The following is a 21,136-nucleotide window of genomic DNA, read 5'->3' on the forward strand; positions in this document are numbered from 1 at the left end:
GTTGTTGTAAATTGTTAATGATATCTGTGAGTTAGATGTGGCCCTATATTTTTCTCATTGAGTTATTAAATTGCTTTACTGGGGCAGAAACCCATTGAGAATAAAAACAAAAAACATATCTAATTGCAAAAGCATGTCTGGGGATGACTGGTTAAGGGTACAGTCAGTTTACCGCTGTCAGTTGCAGACCCTGTCCTCTAGACCCCCGCCCCCCCGAGTCCCATAGGTTTGTGAGGTTCCGTCTTCAAACAGAATTAGACTGGGATCGAATGAGATGTGCGTTTTGCCATTGAAAAAATAATATCAAAATCAAACGGAAGCTGGTCTCCTGGGCCTTCTCTCTCTCTCTTTCAGTTGATTAAAAAGTAACTGCGCTGGAGCCTGTACCTGCATTGCTCTTAATTAACCACCGCTCGATTGTGAAGCAACGCCTAATGACGGAAAACCTCTCTGTGACCTGTGAGCAGCGATTTTCCTATGACGACTTCCACACCTGTGCCCTCTGGTCTCTGGTTGTTTACCAAATGTTCACTGTCTTGCCAGGACAGGCTTTTAAAGACCCAAATCGGGGGTTCAGTTGTTGAGAGCTATGTCTGCATTTTAGCTTGCCGCAGTTCTGTTATCACATTGAGTCAGTTGGGTTGTTGTTGTTTGGTCTGGTTTCTCTACTTCCTCACATTCACAGACAGAGAGGAATTCAGACACCAGCCAGGTCTCAGAGTCACAAGGAAAATCTCTTAATTGAGAGTGGAGGTCTTAATCACATCCTCAGACAAGGACTGGGTTTAGAGACAGAGCAGCCTTCTCAGTGCTGGGTGTTTGACTGTTTTTCCACTATAATTTGTATGTGTTGGTGTGTGTTTGTGTTTCTGTGCAATAATACTAATTATAATAATAATAGTAGTTTTACTTTGCAGGCAGACTGACTGGAAGGGGCTGTGTAATGCAGGGAGATTAAGAGGAAAGTTTAACCTTCATGAAATCCTCTTCTTTGCAGCAGCTGAGTCTTTAAAATTCCCTTCCCAATTTCACTTGTAATTCAAGGCTAATTTTGGATTATCTACTGCTGCTGCTTCTCTCCATTTCTGTTACCCATTCAAAAAGAGAACAGGAGTGATAACAGTCTGGTCAAAGTACCAGTGACACGGCAAGAGCTAGCGTTGGGTGTGTGAGCTGCCCTGCTCTGTGCCAACTATACTGGGTTAAAATGACTGCAGTTGAAAGTCTTGTGTGCTTTGTTTCACAGTCCCTTCGAGTACGCAGTTCAGCAATCTGTAGGTGCCATGAGCAACAGCCACAGCATTAGTTTAATTAATTTCAGTATGGTTTTAGATATGTTTCCTGCTGTGGTTTTAACTTTAATTACTACGAACCAGGCTGTCTTCTGCTGTACACAATCAGAGTGCTTGTTAATTCAGCTTTGGTCAATAAGTACAAAAATAAAAGTTAGTTTTTGTAGTTTAGCGTAGAGAGTGGCGTGTTGCTGTTGCACAAATCTCTGAGAAAGGCGACGATGAAAATAAACGGCCAATCGAAAGGGGGTCCATCAGAAGCCATGGTGGTGTGTTTACCCCGCCCCAGAGGGCACTTCCTAAAGGCCCTGGCCCAACCCTGGTAGAAGTGGGGCCAGTGATTTGAAGAGAGGCCATGATAAGAAGCTCAAAGATAGTCCTGCAGCTGCCTCTGTTAATGGGATTAACGAATTGCCACCACCACCCCCCCACCCCCCGCCTCTGGCCAGCTCATTATTTTCTCTGCTTCGACATCAGTTCATTGATTCAGCCCTTGAGGAGCAGACCTGGCTGCCTCCTGGCTGTACTGGACGGCGGTGTGAGAACGCCGTGTGCCCAAGCAAACGCAAATTACTGCACTGCATCGATTTAGTGTTCACTGTGACAAGGAGGTTGTTAGCACCGACCGGTTGGCTTCAGCAGAGACGCGCACTGAGCAGACAGCTGGCAGGGTTCAGGGAGGCCTCGCTCTGTGTGTGGGTGTTTCTGTTTGTGTGTTACATGAGCATGAAGTTGTGAAGCATTAAGAAACTCGGTGTGCGTCTCTCGGTGTGTCTCTGTGTGTTGGGTGGAAAGAGACTCGGGGCAGTAGCAGTAGCAGTAGCAGCATTTAGAGAATTAGACATAGAGGAGCTTGGGCCAGGCCCCTCTTCTCTGATGCCGACCCAGCCAAGTTTCTAGCACATTCCCAAGGGGGCTTTGTGTTTTTACGATCAAGCACTGCTCATTTTTTCAGTGCACTGCCCTGCCGCTCACGCGTCTTTTGCTGGTTTATGGCGTACAAGATCGCAGTCAACGAGATCCTCCCTGGCACAGAACAGAAAAGAAGAATAAAACCAAGAGTTAGAGCTTCCTTCTCTCACTGTGTCTGGAAAAAATGAAGTGTTGCTCAAAGAAGGTTACCAAGTGTCAATAAAAACAGAAAGCTGTCAGTGTGTCTGTGTGACTGTGTGTCTGCGTGTGACAGTGTGAGTGTGTCAGCAGTACAGTTTGCTCAGTGGGAACAGCGCTGCAGTTAGTGTGCTGGCGTGCGATGGATTAGGTGGGATTAGTTGGCACTTTGCACTGATCTGTTGTGCAGCTGAGGCTGTGTCTGGGGAAAGAGAGGGGTGGCTGTGCCTTCCCTCACACTGACCTGTGATTTTCAAAGAGGTGCGCAGGCCCAGGCTTCGCCACATTACAGCAGGATGCCTCTGTGTTTTGGCTGGTCAGTTTCAGGGGGTTGGGGGATGGGACATTTCCCATTTAAGTGTCAATCAATGGGGCCTGTCAGCCAGAACCAGAGAGGGATCATGATTACAGATTGAACCTTCCTGTTGTAATGTCCCCCAGTGGGTTTTACTGTCCTCTTTATGTGTTCATTTGATCCACTTCCTACTCCAGCGTGCGGCTCTGGGGCTCTTGCACAGGAAGCTTTATGTTCAGTGGAGCACTGATACACCAGTTAGTTTAAATGAATTAAGCAAATGATTGATCCACTTAAACCACTCGGGGCTGAGCTGCAGTAAGACCCTGTATTGCTCTCCACTGCTGCAGCTGGTTTATTAGGTGTTTTTTGTTGATCTTGGATGCAAAAAAGCTGAGCTCTGCAGAATATCAAAATCATTAGGGTTGGATTCGAACCCGGGACTCATTTTGCTGGGGACCAACAGCACACAGTAATTGCAGCTTTTAGCTGCCCCTGTGCCCACATTGCCCATGCCAGTCCTGTCCTGTCCTGTCCTGTCCTGTGCTGGGTTTACCAGTCTCATCAGCAGTTTCCTTTCAGCTCCTCTCGTTGTGTTGCACAGAATGGGGCAGCAGCACAATGTGCACAGGTACTGCAGTAAGGGCAGCGAGAGGGGGACGCCTGGCGCAACATGAACAGTCACAGCAGCAGTAGGCACCAGCAGTGTGCTCCTGGTTTCACTGTGGAGACCCTGTTGTGTGTGTGCTCCTCAGTCTGCAATGGACAACTGCCAGGGCCAAGTCAGGAAAGCACGAATATATATATGTAAAAGTTCTATTTAAAGTGATAGATAGAGAGAGAAAGCAAGACAGAGGGATGATTGAGAGAGAGAGAAATGAAGAGGCCAGACAGAAGGAGGGAGGGAGAGGGAGCATCTTAACACTGATTTCATATTGCGTTTACATAAGGCAGAGAAATCTCATTACCACGCAGCTCACTCTGAGCAAAGAATGTTGCTCTTGTTTTTTTGTTGTTTTTGTGTCCTCCTGGAGCTGCTGAGTGACTACAAGTCGATCAGTTGTAACAGGCAGCTTGTTTTGGGAGCTGTGGACATTAGCGCAGGGATGGATCAGTGCTGAACTCCTGACAGCCTCTCTGGGGCGACGTCTTTCAAGGGCTGCAGGAGTAAATTGCAGACGGCTGCTGCAGGGTATGGGCTGGTCTGGGGCTGACCTGTCATCAGGCTGTTTTGGGGGAACCTCTAAGCCTTACTCTAAGGACCGTTAGGGACTCCCTTATCCCTGTTTGGGGAACACCCCCAGAGACCACTTGGTATCTGCTCCCCACTCGTGAGATGCCCAGAGGAGCAGGAGGAAGGGGTGTGTGACCCTGTTGTTGCACCAGCTCCATAGGAAGTGTCTGTGTCGGCTCCCTCCCCTCCCGTCCCCTCGCTGGCCTTATTAGTATAGCCATCCCTGCTCTCTGGTCCAGCAGCTATTGATCCCACTGCTGGGGAGTTTCCCTGTCTATTGATAGTATTGGCAGATGGGGGGAGGGGCTCTGTTCACATCATTAATCACCTGACTGTGATTCTTCCCCCTCAAACAAACAGACACTTTCATTTATTCCTCTACTCCCTCTCCTACTCCACCATTCTCTTCTCCTTCTTCTTACCCTAACAAAAGAAGTACAGCGCACCACAGACAGTCTCGGGGCTGATTTATTGATCTCAGATGTGCGTTTTAAATAAACCAGACCGCAGTTGTCTCTGGTTCTGCTTACAAGGAACGTTTCTGTGGGATGTGAAGTCCTGTGGCCGGGCCATGGCTGCTTTCCAGCCAGATCTTTACAATACTTTCACTCGTGTCAGAACTTCATGTCAGCATTTTTTTTGTTTTTTGGAAAGGCAGTTAAGCTTCTTTCAGGACTATGTTATAATATCAGCATGCTGTAATGATCAGGACAAAACGCTTTATTATTTTTTATTTTGGTGCATTTGTTCCTGGCAGTTTTAATGGACATTTGTTTTTGTGCAGGTCTATTAATACAGCCGATTAGGCATGGGTGCTGTGATATGTGTTTTTACAGTATATTTATATGTGCTGTACATTAATTTGCATACATCCTGCTTGCGTCATTACTGTATATCATTTAGTGCAAAGGGCAGTAAGGGTAACGGAAACAAATGTGACTTTTGTACATCTTTAAACTGCTATGATTGTGCTCATTGTCTTAATCTGCATAGTTATTTATTATGTGGCACAGGTTAAAAACAAATATACATTATTAATAATAATAATAATAATAATAATAATAATAATATTATTATTATTATTATTATCATCATCATCATTGTAGAAACTCTGTAATCCAGCTCCAAGCTGCAGTGGGTGTTTAGTGGGTAAGGGGGGAGATGTTTTGTTGTTCTTGGCTTCGGTTTTTAAATCCCTGATATTATCGAGAGTTTTTGATGCAGACTTCCCCATCAGGACTCCAGTATCTGTTCCTCTCTTGTACCCAAAGCCCCTGAATGCTGTCGTGGGACACTGAAGACTAGTAGGCTCACACTGTGGCCTTGCAAAGGCCAATAAGGGCCCAACTTCTCCTTGTTACCACATGCTTTCACTTGACCGCCAGATTCTTTAAGTATGTTTTATTGGCCTACAGTGTGGTGGGCTGTGGCACAAATCCAATCCCCGAATTTAGATCTATTTTCATCAGACTATGACAATGTACAAAATAATTATAATTTAAAATAGGCTTTAATTTAGTTTTTTTGTTGGTTGGTCTTCGTTCTTGAGTTGTAGGAGTTTTGTAAAAAGAAACAGCAGAGTAATCCCGATTAATCTGCTTCCCTGGCCTCCTGGTTGTCGGTATCTTATTGACAGTAAACAAACGGAAAAAAGCAGTTGATGCAAAAGGGAGCAAGAGTCTGTTTAAAGCAGAGAGAGGCAATGTGAGCAAGAGCCTGCCTGGGCATTCTATTTCTTTCTTTCTCTCTACTACCCCCCTCCCCTCTCTCTCTCTCGCTCTCCTGTCTTCCCATCCTGTTGTTGTTGTTGTTGTTGTTGTGTGCCACTGACCTCAGTCTGCTGCCATGGCAAGAGTGTCCCAGCAATGCAATAGCGGGCTAGTGTTCACACTCCCACTCAGTTATTGCTCTCTCTCTCTCTCTGATACTTTCTCTAATACTACACATGTACTGGGCTGCCAGGGCTGCCAGCTCTGCCATCACAGCCTCCTCTCCTAAAAGGATCATCAGTATCTTACAATTTGGCTGGTGTGGGAACTGGGACTCCAGGATTGAGAACAGAGGGAAATACTTGTCCATTTTGATAACGTATTCTGAGCATGACTTCCTCTCACTCTCTCATCCCTCATCAGTGAAGAGATTACATGGTAACAGGTAGTTTATCTCTAGTAAATGAGTAATAACAGGCATTAAATAAACTCCATTACCCATGAGGCACAGGAGAGTGTTTTGTTACCAAGACCTGTACACAGCTGGCCTTAAGTCATGGATTTCTACTACATACCTAATGCAAAAAAAGCGATCTCTGAAAGGGAAGTATTGTCAGAAACTGTCAGGTGAGCCAATCATTCTGAAAAGTGATTCGCAAAACAAGAAAACTAACTGATGAAAGATAAACCCTCACCTCTTGTTATACTTCTGCTTTTCTGCTTTCTGTATTTTTGATTTCTCTGCTTTCCCTCCCCCTGCAGTGGAAGCCATAGTGGAGTTTGACTACCGGGCCCAGCACGATGACGAGCTGACGATCACAGTTGGCAGCGTCATCACCAACATCAGGAAGGATGATGGCGGCTGGTGGGAGGGCGAGGTGAACGGCAGGAGGGGCTTCTTCCCGGACAACTTCGTCAGGGTGAGTGAGGGGTTGGAGGGGGTACCTTGAAAATACTGAACTGGACCAGCCTGCTATGGGGTGTGAGCATGTCTCTGTGTCCTGCATGTCCCCTGTGTGCCAGTCAGCAAGGACACCATTGGCTCCTTTGTTTCAGTCAGTCAGGTGCTTCAGGTACCAAGGTCAGACTGTGCCTTAAATTGTGTCTGCAGAATCAGGTTAACAAATATAACCAGGGCACCGGGCACTGCGGGGATGCCAGTGCTTCAGCACACGGATTTGTACTACATACCTAATGCAAGTATGTGTCTTCCTGGTGCCAGGCAGAGGCACAGTTCCCTCTGTGTTGTAGTGCATGGCTGTTTCCCCTGCAGCTTTTGGTTTGTGACGTTTGTTGTTGTTGAGAGAGGGCCGGGGGGGCAGATTACCAGTGCAAGTGTTCTCATGCAGGAAGCTGTGGTGAGCATGGCTGCTCTGGGCTCGGCAGCGTCAGTGGTGTCAATCGTACCGAGCAGAAGGTGGGAGCCGCGGCAGGGTGTCCGTCTGCGTGCCTTGCGGTCTCTGTGAGCGCAGAGGTGCAGGCAAGTCAGCGGCTGCAGCACCTTCAAGAGAGCTTGCAGGTTGTTCTCACTCACCCGCTCCGTTGGGCCAGGATTGCAAGTTAAACAAATAAATTAAATGAAACACCATTTTGGCTATTTATGGACTGATGTAGAGATGTATTTATATTTTTTGCGTGCCTGTGTTTCCTACTTTGCTAAAATAATACCAAATACTTGACTGAGATCGTGGCTAGATTACTGGCAGGCTCAGCCCCCCTGTGTAAATCCCCTGTCTGACCTCAGCAGTGGAATCTGCAGCCTGTGGCACTGCAGGGGCCCCACGCGCTAACCCAGGCCCATGCAGTCCCTGCTCAAGAAAGCGAAACTTTACTCTTAGGGGCCATCATACTATACAGTTGGGATTGTGGTGAAGTGTGTGAAATAAGAACCACAGAGAGATTAATTACACAACCCTGACTGCCGTGGGGGTAATACCTGTGTGACAGAAGTGCCAGAAGCTGTATACTCATGCTCACCTCACACTGCTGTAGAAGGCTCACACGTGCTGTTCCAACACAGGAGCCGACAGGCCGCAATTCCTCCGCTTGAGGAGCGTCGTAGCTGTGTAGCTGCAGACCGAGGATAGCAAGGAGGCCAGTAGGTCTGTAGGCCGACACTCAATGGAGGCAGAGACGGATATTGTGAGTGAGTGGTGCTGCCGAGTATCCCCGTGTGTTGGCAATCAGGGGTGGCACGAGCCTCTTGTTAATCAAATATTATGAATTATTAATCAGTCCTGTGGGGGCTCAGAGTCTCTCCCTCTCTGTCAGTGTGGAACGGAGGATTTTCTGAATGCATCGATTCTCCAGAAGGGATTAGATTAGTGTTGGTGCCCCTCTGTGCTGGGCGCTGTGGTTGGCATTTTGGAAGGATCTTGTGTCTGAAGTGTTGTGTCCTGTATCGGATCTGTGTTTTTTTGGGGCGATTTTCACTCCCACATATTGAGATTTGTGCTTTTATGTTATTATTGTCACCGTAATTTATTCCTTCACCAGACGCCCATCTCTTTAGGGGCGGAAAAGATCCGGAGCAGATGTTCCCAGATTCTGTCCTGTGATTGGAGGCCGCAGTAAGATCGGATGCGTTTTATTTTTAACACAGCTAAAGGAAAAAACTAAACAAATCCTGGCATAATATTGCTTCTTCCCGCTGCGAGATTGTTCTTTAAGTGTTCCATGGTCAAGAGTGTGTGAATGAGCGACCTACTGTTTTATATAATAGTTTTTCAAACTGCCTCCTGTATTTGAATGTATGTATGTATGTATTTATTTACACAAGTATGTGTGTATTTATTTATTTATTTACAGGGAGATTATTCACTTTCCTGTAGACCTTTTGGTTAATTTTGTGCCCATGCAGAAGATGGTGTATAAATGGATCTGTGTTTCTCCAATAGGGTGTCTTGCCATAACTGTTCAGTCAGGCTGGTCGTTCATTAATTTGCAGAACCACTGCTGAAAACATCTTTTATTCCCATCTGTCTACTGTTGGTCTAAGAACTGATTAGAGTTTACAGCTGGACAGGCTGTACTCCTCACTCTACCCTGCCTTTCTCTCCTCTCCTCAAGTTCTTGATTTCTCCTCTCTCTCCCCTCCTCTCTCACTGCACTGTTGAAAATGGCGCAGGAGCTCCTCTGCAGGAGTGTTGGAAGCAGATGTCTCTCCCAAGGCGGCGCACATTTAACAGCCTTGTGCAGGAAGCTGGCTGCTGCGCCTCCCTGCTGGGGCAGACCGTCTTGTTTCCCAATACTCCTGGATTACTGCAGATAAAGGGATTTGGGAGGCCAGTGTTGTTTGGGGCGTTGGTGCCATTGAGCATATGGGCACAGAGAGGGGTCGTGGGGGGGGCAGGCAGGGCGGCAGGGGTTGTGGGGGACGAGAGGGACGTTGTGTCTCGGTATTCAGTACTCAGAAGGGAAGTCATTCATTGGTCAGTTCGTTAACACCCTGCGTCCGTCAGCCGCAGACTCCAGTGGTGCCTAATTTGTTGTTTTCACCCACCCACCAGTGGGCATGTTTATTTCCTGCTGGCGCCGTGGGATTGACCGCTTCACAAGCCTCATCTGAGCTGGCGTCAGCGGTGTGCAAGTGAAGAAATTGCGGACAGCCCAACCCTTGAGTGGATTGGTAGTTTTATTTTATTTATTTTATTTTTGGTGGCCAGAAAGTTTGAGAACTTAGTCTTGCAAAACTGCAATGCCCGGTCAACTGAGCAGGGAGGGTCTCTCTTCCCTGTCTCTGCTCGCCCATGTGTCCTTTCTCGTCTGGACAGCAGTAGTGGCAGCTCTGTGTCTCACTGCCTGCTTCAACTGCTGCTTCTGAAGATCGCTTTGACAGCTGAGGATTAGCTGGGGACATAAGAATTTCGATACAGTGGGATGGAAGAGGATAAAAATCCCACAGGATTGCCTTTGTACAAGGCTGCTTTCTTGGTTATAAAGGACTTCCTCCCCAGAGTCCCCCAGAATGGTGAAACCTCCTTAACCCATTTTAAGTGACTTAACAGAAAACAAAAAATAATTTGTGTTTCAAAGGCCTTTGATTTAGGCTGCTAGTTAAAATAGACAATCCCTGTATCTTTTTAGTGGTGTTGATTTTGAACAAGGCTTTGAAGCAGAACTTGAGAAATCTGTACTGTATTGCATAGCGCTGTATTGTACTGTGCTGTGAGTGAACTGCAGTACAGAAGCAGTCTTTGTGTCCTGCTTTTGGCTGGTCCTTGGCCTAGCCTTCATATGTAGGCCCCAGGTTTCACCCTTCATGGTATTTGTCCTCTGCTTCTGCCTTGGACTCTCGCACACACATTTATCCCCCGACGAATTCCTGCAGTGCCTCGACGGCTTCTGTAAAGACACCTTTCTTCTCCGATGTCAGGAATTCTTCCTGTCTAAAGAAGGGATTTGTTTTCTAGTTTTGCTTCGGCTCCGTGCTCGCCAGCTTCTCCTTGGGAATTCTGCGGAGACTGGGTTAATAATCTTGCTGTGTGTGCTGGGTGGCAGACGCTCTGGTAATCACTGTGTTTACAGCAGCCTAGAGCTTCCCTGCCTGCCTGTCACTCAGCCTGGCTCCCAGCACAGCGCTGTGTCTGCCTGGCTCCCTCTCTCCCTCTCTGTCTCTCGCTCTACCCATCTCCCCCTCCCTCCTTCTTGCTCTCTCTTTTGAGCTTTCCCTTCCTCTCTCCCTCCCTCTCTTTCTACCTGTCTCTCCCTTCCTTTCTTTTCCACGCTGTTTCAAATTCCCCTCTGCCTGCTGCCTCTGCCTGCTGCCAATTCAGAAAAACAAGAAAAGAACAATAAAAATAACAACTCGCTCTGGGGAATCATACTGCATGCCCTGGGCCTGCTGCCGGCCTTTCTACTGCTTGTGTTTCCACCTCTCTCTCTTTCTCTTCAACTCTTCTCGGGATTTTGGAAGAAAAAGGACACACACTCCCGCACATGCCACCGTTTTGTTTCACAGAGCAGAGCGCGTGGCTGTGTGCTGACTCTCTCCTCTGTGTGGAGCAGGCTGGCACATCGTGAAAACATCTCCAGCTGTGAGCTCACTGGGCACCACTCCTTGGCCAGTCCCCTTGGCAGCGTTCATGTTGAAATTGGGCAGAGAGAGACAGAGAGGGGGGAAACCTTGACCAAGAGTAGCACAGAGTAGCGCTTTATCTGTTGCTGAGAGGCTGTTCACTGCCAGCAGGTTGACTCGGGCTGAATGACTGTTGTCATAACAGTGTTCTGTGCCGGCCCTTGAAGAAGAGATGTCTGCGGCAGTGCGTTAATCTTTAATCACCTTTCGTGTCATCATTCAGCTGCTTAGAAGCATCACCTGCTTCAGCACAGCTTGGGCCTGTTGGGTAAACCTTGGCCAGGGTGATGTTGTCAGGACATTGGCACAACCCCCCACCCCAGCCTCAGCCCTCAGACCCAGCCGTGTGCCCAGACACAGACAGAGACGTTGCCACAGCAGGGACACAGCAGGAGGGAATATGCCCCTAACATGAGCACCACAGCCTTGTGTGTGTGTTTGTTTGTTTGTTTGGCTGTTTGTTTGTTTGACTGCTTTATCTCGGGCAGCACACATTTAAAAACCCAATAACTTTATATACCGGCAAGGAACTGCAAAAGAGCAGAAGTTGCGCCGTGTCTGTGCAGCGGTTTCACAGATACAAGGCTGTTAACACTGCAAGATGATGTGGCTGTAACTGCCACTAATGAGATCCCACACATCTCAATTTCCAGGGTTTGGATTCCTGCCTTTCATCAATGCCAATCAGAAACCTGGTGGCTGTCACGTTATTTAATTCTCACTGTTGCTATTGTTTTTCTTCTCTGTGTGATGTCCTCTTCATGGTAAGCCAAGATAAAAACTCTCTCACGCGTTAATCTCTTTTTGCTTAGCTTTCTCACAGTCGCTTACCAAAGTCAGTCAAAAGTCAAAGTCACATTCTCTCTTGTATTGTGTGTTTATTGCTAGCCTGTAGCCCGTATTAAAGTGGCCACAGAGACCCACAAATGTCAGTGCTGTGGTAGGAGCCCTGTGTGTGAAGGGAGATTATGATCAACTGCCCAGCAAGTCACAAACCACTGAGCACATCAGTGGAGTGGCAGCCAGAGCGCAGAGACACCGGTATCACACTGACTTTCTAATGACCTCTGACCCGGAGGCCTGTGCTGCAGCACTGTGATGACAGGATCCCCATCCTTGAGCAAGCAACTCACAAACCACTTCAGGCATAGGGATCTGGGGCTTATGGTTATTTTTATTTAATTCTTTCTAACTTTTTAGGTTTTTGAGGTGGGCATGTTTTCATTGTTTATAAATTGTCTCGTAGTGATGAAGGTTAAGTAGTTGTGTTGTTGTTATGTGTATGTTTTTCATTTTTCCAAAAGTCAAGTTAGCATCAACATTCCTCTCTTGTTAGCTGTGAAATAAGCGCCTTGTTGTCCTATTATTTATCACAAGAGCTCCTGGCTTCTGCTCAGCCAGCTGACAGGGAGACAGTAAGTCAGTGAATAAGTACTTAAATAACATAATTGAATGAACAAAACAAGGAACAGAAATGACTCGTAGGCGGAGCTACCCTGTGCTGTGTTTAGGGATGCAGGACAGTTAACGGGACCATAATGCATCTCTGCCCTGTTAGGGTTGGAAGGGTCTGGCTCCTCCCTGTGTCTGTCTCTGTCTTCAGGGTCTTTGTCTCTCTCTGCGTGTCCAAACAAAAACGGTACCAACTTCTTTGGTCAGGTGCTGGTCCTCCCCAGCCTGCCCTGTTCCTCCTCAGCGGCCGGCCTGTCTGTCACAGCGCTGCTGCAGCCCACACCGCACACTGGAGACCTTCCAGTTCCACAGACCTGTTCCCCAAACGTCAGGGCCAATTTGCATAAGACATAGGAGGGTGAAAACACACGCGCTGCCTTTCCACCTCAGTACTGCAGGTCGCACAGGAGACAGCAACTGCTTACCTCTGACAACCAACTTCTTAGTCACGCAATGGTGAGTTTCCATCCCTGAATGCACTTTGTGTTTTTGCAAGGAGGAAGAATGGTTTCATATGCGCTCCGTTTCCCCCGCTGGCTTTTTACGGCAGATTTAACACGTCTTGGTAGGACTGCATCCCCGAGCCTAGCCTCCCGTATTGAGCACCGTGGCTGTGTGTCTGTTGTTGCTTTTTAAAATCTCCACCACTGGCTCCTCTAAGGTGCCGTTGGAGGGAGGTGGTGTCAGGGAGATGCGCGCTAGGAGAGGTAGAGGCTGTACCCGTGGGAGCTGCCCCTTGGAGAGCATCCGCTGTGCAGCCTCAGGCAACGCTATGGGTGTTATCTGGAGGTATTGCCGTGTAATTCTACAGCTGTGACTCTTGGCTTAATTGCCATCTGATGGACACCGTGACAGACCTGGCTGTACTGTCTCACAGGGCATTCGGACGGGAGGGGGTTGGCCGCAGCGTTGCGCAGATTGAGTTGTTTACCAAGATGTTGTTTATGTAATGACAGCCTCGTTTGTTTTTGAGACAAATAAGCAGGAGATCATCCGGTGTGGGGGAGCAAGTCACAGGCCATGACAGCATGTTTAAGTTATGATTAATATTAATACTATTATATTGTTGTGATGTTTTCCTAGCCGAGTCGCAGTGGTGAGTGGTTAGCATTCAGCTCTGCCACTCTTTTCCACCGATGCAGTTGCTAGGCATGTGACTGAACCGGTTGAACTCCTGGTTCTGGATGTGAGTGAGCATTCAAAGCACCATCCCAGGTCAGGAAATGGATAGACACAGTCTTGAAGGAACTTTCTGAGATGTAATTTCAAGACTTCCCAGCTCGGATGCAGCACTTGACTTAATAAATAAATGATACTGTGCACTTTGAAGTGGAGTTGCTCCCTCCAGATGCTCTGTGTTTAAATTTAAATTTAGACGCCGCTTCCCAGTGTGTGGCACAGGGGCGAGCCCAGAAGCGATGGCTGTCCGTCTCTCTGTCTGTGCTGGCTGTCGTTCCATTTCCTTGGCAACCACAAAGTCGCCTGGATTAGTATCCCCATGGTAACCTAGTGGGCCGACGTGTTCCGTGTCCGTGTGCTCCTGCTGCACACGCTCAGACGTGCCGGCTTCGCTCACTGACAATGGGTAAAATGGATAACAAATCTGTGTTGCAGATCGATGGAGATGAATGGTGTTTTTCAGGCAGCTTTTTTTTTTTTTTTTTTTTTTTTTTTTTTTTTTGGGCAATATATATATATTTTGTTTAATCCCAAGAGCTCTGCAATGCACAGGTGCGTGACCAGCCCTGCTCGCTCTCTCTGGCTGGCTGCGTTGTGTGGTGAAGCTCCTGAACAGCGCAGAGCTGTAATCTTGTTCAGCACGCTTCGCACGACCCCGGACGTTCTGTCAGCCTGGCTGAGAGCAGTGGCCTGGACACAAGCAGTGAGCATGAACATCAAATGAATAAAGCAGCACTGAAACATGACCTTCTCTTGTGTTAAGCTGGATGCCTCGCTCCTCTACTTAGTTAAGTTCCTTGTGTTTTTCATTTCTCCTCTTCTAACGGGATCCTCTGAAGTGTCCATTTCCAGCCTGCTTCACAGATTACTGCTTCTTTACACAGTAGATTAATAACTTATATCCTGAGGTACTTAAGGGGCTGTTCAGTGTAGGGCTGGCAAAGAGGTTTTTCCGTTCAGTCGTGGGCTTTGCTGGAGCGAGTGCTGCTGATTGCCTGCGCACTTCAGGCTACGTTAAGCTGCTCTCTTCTCGAGTGAAATCCCTGCAAGATGCTATCAGGCTTTCTCAAGTCATGCTGGAAAAGGTCACGTCCAGATTTGAGCATTTCTTCCCAGGCTGGGGGAGTTGCAGAATACAAAAGGCAGTGAAAAACCAATCAGCCAAGCGCACACACGCATAAATGAAGAGTTTCAGCCGTTTCATCTGTTTTACGTTTCTACTGGTTTTCGATTTTGCCCAACTCTGAATGGTGTCACGTTGCGGCAGTATCCTCAGCTCTACCGTATGCTCTTGGTCATTTAATACTCGGCCAGGGGCCTGCCAGCTGACATCACAGCTGCTTCATGGCGTCGATGGTAGTTTTGTGCTCGTTTTGTACCTGTTTAGCATTACAGGTCCCCCCTCGTGAATGAAGCTCAGGTCCCACTGGATACATTTCCTGGTGAAATAAATAAGAGCGATACGACAGCTGACACACAGCAGCCACGCATACACACACCTCATTTGATCCCCTGTGCTGGACTAACAGGTGTGAGCCTTTGTGAGCTGCAACGTGCGTTGAAACAAAGCTGCATATCTACAAACCAAGCCAAGAAAATAGGCAAAAAACTGAAAAGGAAGACAGTATTTTTAGAGTAATTGCCCTTCCAAATCCCCAGCTCATTTAGGCAATGCACAGAACTGCCTGAGTTTTTTTCTCTCTCTCTCTCTCTCGCGCTCTCTCTCTCTTTCTCTTTCTCTCTCGGCAGGTGTTTCCTGTGAAAGGCTTTCTTTATTTTTAATCACTTGCGTGTATTTTATTTGTCTTCAGTTTTTTCTTTTCTTTTTTGACTCCCCCCCCCCCCCACTGTTGCCAAGTGAACATGCTTGTGCTCTTGAAGGATGCATGTGCAGTGGGTGTGCAGGCACTGGTGTTGGGGCTGAGCCATGTACCGAGGTGGCTGGGGGTCACTGGCTATGGTGATGGTTAGGATCAAGAGCCCGGCAATGCATTGCTTTGATGTCAATAAGCCAAGAGTTTATCTCCGTTATGTGCTGTTCTTAAATCGCAGACTTAAGACCCTTTTCCTCAGCTTTCCCTGAGGCGTGTCTCCTCGCTCATGGGTGTGGGGGCTGCAGGCTGCGTCCTGTAGGGCAGAAGGCTCTTCTGCAGGGTGCTGATCAGAGGGGCAGTGGAGCCAGCATCGTCCGTGTCCATGGGGCTGCAGCTCACCCGGTTTGTCCAGAGCCCTCCTCCAACCCCACCACGGAGCACATCTGCCTGCCTGTGGTGGTCTGTGCTGGGAGAGTTTCCATCCGTGGGAAGGATAACACAGCCCAGATAGTGCGCAGGCGGCTCGACACAAAGCCTTCATCAGGCAGTTTCCAACAGTTTTTTTTTTTTGTTTTTATTTTAAATTTTTCTGCTGCGCTTTTGGCCCCCACTACTTTGAAAGAGAAGTGTGTTGAGAGCGGTGTTTTGGGTGAAAAGTGACCTCCCTTATTTTCCAAGTGGGGAAATGTATGGTGCTTCTTAAACTACGTGTAGAACCCACTGAGTGATTGTGCATGCCCTCTCTGTGGTAGGGGCATCTACAGGGTTTCGTTCTGCCACAGGAATGGAGATAAAGTGGGTATGCAGCCCATGGCACATAGAGGAAAAAAAAGAAAAAAAAAGAAAAGAAAAAAAACAGACACCGCACACGAGCTGGTCCTTGCCTCTTAATTATAGTTGTTGCTGCTGTGGTTGCCTGTGCGTCTGTGTTGGTGTGTGCTAGCATCTGCATCTGTGTGTACCGTGTATGTTGGTGCATGTACGGTGTGTATCTGTTTCATGCTCCTGCTATGTTGTGTGACCTAGCTGTGTGCATCTCTCTCTCTCTGGTTGTGTTGTGGTCGGTCTATGTGCAGTCTTATGGTGACTAAGCACATCCACTGGCCAAGCAATTTCACGATGACTTGATAGGAAAAGATTAAATTAGTGAGCAGTGAAACATTCAGCACTATGAGATTAAAAACCTAGAGCTTAGATATACTGATTGCAGCTGCTTCAACTTCTGCTTCTGATGCTCTTGTGAAAACTCGCCTGTGTAAAACTTTAAGTGGCTCAGTGTTGCAAGTCGCAAAAGTCATACTTTGTTTTTCATAAGCGAAGAGAGGACAGTTATTTTTCAAGGGTGTGGCTGAGGACCGCAACAATAAGGTGCTATGGTGCAGCTACAGGAAAGACACTGTCACTCCCAACTATTATTCTAATTCTGCATTGTGTTCTGCATTCTGAAGCAGCACTTAGAATTAAAGCAAGGCTGTGAAGTGAAGGACTCATGCTGATCTGAGATTGACGGGGCCTTGTGGGGGCAGTATCAGAGCTCTGGGGTGCTCCTGGGGTTTGTGGGTGTGGCCTAACAGTGCAATAACATGCTACAGTCAGTACAGTAGTGTGGGTGAAAAGCAGCTGTGCTTCACTGCTACGTTTCTTCAATACTTAATGTGTTTAATGCCACTGGCTCCAGACCTCAGGTTTGAGGCCGGTGGGACCAGGCCAAACTAGAGGATCTAATGGATCTAAGTGTGCCCAAGTGTGCCCCACCCTGCCCCGCCCCGCCCTGCGCTGTACTGTAGTGTCTATAGTGTTTCAGCAAGCTGTGTTAAGAGGTATGAAATATTCATCTGTGAACGGGGATGGTGGCTGACTTGTGCCTCTGAGGAGGTGCAGACAGCAGAGACTCTCCGCCCCCTGTTCCTGTGATCAGTGACCGGCACTCCCTCGTGTGGTTCTTCCCTTACGTAACAGGGCTTCTGCAGGGCTGGTGCTCCGTTTGCACTGAACTTTCCTTAGCATCCCAGCAGTTATAAAATCACAATAGGTGGCTCTGTGGAAGGCGAGAGGGGGTGTACATCCTCCGGTGTGTAAATGCATGAGATGACTGGGTCCTACTGCGTGACAGTCATGAAGATCCTGCGAGAGAGCGGTGCTTTGCATGATGTCACATGCAGACTCATTTGAACAGAGCACATGGGCCACCCTGCCGTGTGGAGCCCGGCGGAGGTGATGTCATCACTCTGGCAGGCTTGAACACTCTATGTATTAAAACGTCAAATCAGGCTCGATTGATGGGGGGCTGTGTCACAGCGTGCTAACAAGGCCCTGCAGGGTGTGCTGGGGCAGCACTAATGAAATATGCTAATGGCTTCAGTGTGGCGCTGAGGTTTGGAAGTTAATGGGTGCTGCTGCACGGGGAAGCAGGGGGCGTGGCATGTGTTTGTTTTAATGGATGGATTTTTATTACAGGTCAGTCTGTTAATGTTCCTGACTGCTGGCCTCACAGGGCTGAACACTCGGCACTACGAGCAATTAGAGCTGCAGTGCATGTGCGGCTGCCAATTAGGGCCAGGACGGAGGAGAGGTCAGTGGGGAGAGACACAGCCTGTGGGAGGCCATGAAAATACATGTAGGTGACTCATTTAGTAGCTTTCCATGACAGAAAACAAAGCTGGTGATCAAACAAGGTAGATTAAGAAAATCAGAGCACAGGAAACTGGGGAGAGAGAGAGAAAGAAGGAAGGAAGGAGAGAAGCCTTCCTGAGATGACAGTAAGGCAGACCGGTAGGATAGTTACTGTTTTTTTGTCATCAGTAGAAATGCAAGCTTGACTGCTCGAAGTGGACTGTAAAACCCAAGCCTGCACATTTACCATTATTATTTTTATTACTTGGCAGACGCCCTTATGCAGGGCGACTTACAACATAAGTACAAACAAAGTGCAAAAATACAGTGAAGTACAAGGCATCAATCTTGCTCCATCTTGCTCTTGTGTAGGACTTTGCAGTAGGTTTCTTCCTAGTGGGTTTCAACCTGACAGCTTTTGGACAAATCGGATTGCAGAGCTGAGGAAAGCTACCCAATCTCAGTCTCTAAGCAACTCAAGCAAGTTTAGAAGTAATTACGGGACTTAAGTAGATGAGTAATTAAGGAGATGAGTTTAGGCTGCATTTGCCAATTTGTTTGCCACGTTTTTGCCAGGTTTTAAGGATTTTTCTTTTTCTTTCCGTTTTCTCTCTGAAACCACCTTATCAGGCTTGTTATTATTACTGTATGGCCCAGCTGGTCATGATGTAATGTTCTCAGGCAGGGACGAAAGAATGTACCTTTCGACTCCCTAGTGTGGTTGCCATGGAAACTGTGCAGCGGTGTTCCATGCGGCCCCCCGTCCCCCCAAGTAGGGTTGGCTTGGCGTTCCGTCTCGAGTGGCTTGTCTGAGCCATGGACAGGCCCGCTGGCTGAGGGGAGAGTGAGTTGACGCACAGCCAGAAGATCCCGCTTCCTGTTCCACGTTTCATCATCCCGCATTACATGCACTGCATTGAAAGAATAAATAACAACTCCCTCCCGGTCTGCTCGGCAAATCTGGAAATTCTTTCTCGGTGAAAACTTCCTCGGCACCCCAGTGGAAGTTGGGAGGTTTGCAGACTTCTTACCTCGTTGCGGTTCCTCTCCTACGCAGCTGGTGGAGGTCTGGTGAGGTATGCAGGTGCGCTGACTTCAAAGGGATGTGCGATTTATTCGGCAACATCAACGAGTTGGGGGTCTTCGCTTCTCTAAGCTAAGATCAGAATACCTTCTCAATTTGTATGTATTTATGCACGTGTGTGTGTATTTACTGTGCCATTCTCTTTGGTGTGACATAGTATGTGACCTGTGTGCAGAGGAACGGGAGCGAGGGATCAATACAGCCTGGATTTGTTTGTTTTTTTGTTTTTTTCTTTGACTTTTTCTTAATGTATGAAATCTTCTCACGTGTCAGATTGCTTTTCGCAGCTTGTTTGTTGACCGAGATAAGAAGTGTAGCTGGGTTTGCCATGCAGATTTTACAGCTTCTATGCAGAAAGCACCCTGTGTCTGTGAGATAAGTGCTGACACTGGTGCAGAGAGGTGCCCAGCGTCTGGAAGCAGCTGAGATCACAAGCCAGCAGGTGCCTTGAGAGGGGGGCTTTCATCTTCGTAAGACAGAGCCCAGCTCTTGCTTGCACAGAGGTTTGAGGTCAAAGGTGAACTTCTAAAAACTAGCTTGAGATCAGTCATCATTCAGCTGTGTGTTTTTTCTTTTTAAATGTCACCTCGGTTGAGTAAATATCACCATCACATATATACGGCTGTTCTGTTTTTTCTTTTTTCTTTATCTTGCCTTGATGTTCTTGGCAGCAAATTTGATTAGACTTACCTCTGGGCTTTTCTGAGCTGGAACAGAGAGAACGAATTCAAACATATTTTGCGTAGCCATGGTTGTGGGTTCCTGCTGCCGTGACTGGGCTGCCCTGGTTCTGCCATGGGCTGTGTGAGTCTCAGAACCGCAGTGGGCTCTAGAACTGGGCCGGGGCTGCTCTCATCTGTGTACGGTCACAGGAAGCTATTGTCGCAGATCTGTGTCCCTCTCCTCCCCTGGTCTTCAGCAGTGACAGCTCAGCTCAGGGTTTGCGTTCCAGTTCCAGCCGGGTGGGTGTGAAACGTGGGACAGTCATCTGCAGCGGCAGAGGAATGTAAACCACCAAATAAAAGCAGTTTGGTGATTGGTCTTTCATATTAGCACTTTGTTTTCCTCTTCATCCAAAAAACAAAAGGGATTGTGAAAGAGACTATTGTGCTGAGTTTGTCAGAGCTGTATTCCTGACATTCTGCTCTGGATTCAAATTGAGACACAGAGACACACACAGGCAATGGAGAGGGAGACAGGAATGAGCAGTTTCTCCTGACACGCTGCCGAGGAGCAGGCGTGGGGACCGGATTGGCACTGAGTGCGCTGACATGATGTAGCTATTGAGGGGCACCACACGCACATAATAGCTTCAATCAAGTGAGATGTTTTTCAAGGCTGTTCTTTCTTTCTGCCTACCGCCCCCCCCTTTAATTCCTCAGCGTCTCATTTATTGTGCCGTATCAAAGCATGCCTTCCTCTCAGTGCAGACTCGAGCTGCCTGTATTCTCCGCCAAATTGAATTTCCCTTCATCACTTGAGGGGATCTCACCTTCCCTGGGACTCTTTCTCTCAGGATTGCTGCCATCTGCTTTCTCTCCCTTTATTATTAATTTTTCTGTATCCCTCTGGCTTTCATATTTTTTTCATTAATCCATTGTTATCTATGATTTATTTATAATTTTTATTTGTAACCATGGTGACGTTACCAGGACTTTCCCTATTGCATCCAAGCCTTCCAAAATGGACACATCATTATTATTTTTTTCTTCATTTTATGTTTCACATTTTGTTCTTCCAGTATGGGTGCTGGCGTTATTGATTGATTAATGTTAGCTGACGATACAACTGGTATAGTGTGAGATGTGAACAGGCCTGAGTGTGACGTGTGCCCTGTCCTGTCAGCAGGATGCTGTGACTTTGGAGAGAGATGCTTTAGTTGACCAGGCTGAGCAGTTCCCCCAGCCTCTGGTTGCTCAGCGTTTCAGATTCAGCCAGTAGGTTGGAAGAGGAGTTTTTCTGTGTCATTTGTTCCGTCTACAAAAGTCCCCCTTTTTTGTATAGGGAAGCAGGTTAAACTGTGTCCTGTGGCTTCCTGTACAGAAACCTGTACTGTGGTGTTGTGAAGCGTTTTGTACTGTGCTCTAGAGAAGCTTAGTATAAATTAGTTTACTGTATTGTGGTTTACTGCCTTGTACTGTACTTTTCTATATTGTAGTGTGCTGGACTGCAAGGCACGGCTCTGTGGAGACCTGCAGACCACAAAAACTAACACTCCTGCAGGAGAGAGAGTGAGAGGCAGAGAGAATTTGATTTTGAAACATCTTTATTACAATT

At 47.5% G+C, this 21,136-nt stretch overlaps 1 protein-coding gene across 6 annotated transcripts in view; it reads left to right on the forward strand.

Moving 5' to 3' along the window:
* Nucleotides 1–21,136, forward strand: part of sh3kbp1 (SH3-domain kinase binding protein 1) — a 56,057-nt gene that overhangs the window by 4,600 nt on the left and 30,321 nt on the right. For all 6 annotated transcript variants that reach the window (XM_066699046.1, XM_066699049.1, XM_066699051.1 and 3 more), the window contains exon 2: nt 6,403–6,560. In XM_066699046.1, coding sequence (XP_066555143.1) covers nt 6,403–6,560 — 158 coding nt within the window. The remainder of the gene's footprint in view (nt 1–6,402; nt 6,561–21,136) is intronic.

Source organism: Amia ocellicauda, chromosome 3 (assembly GCF_036373705.1).
Source record: "Amia ocellicauda isolate fAmiCal2 chromosome 3, fAmiCal2.hap1, whole genome shotgun sequence".
Taxonomy (NCBI): domain Eukaryota; kingdom Metazoa; phylum Chordata; class Actinopteri; order Amiiformes; family Amiidae; genus Amia; species Amia ocellicauda.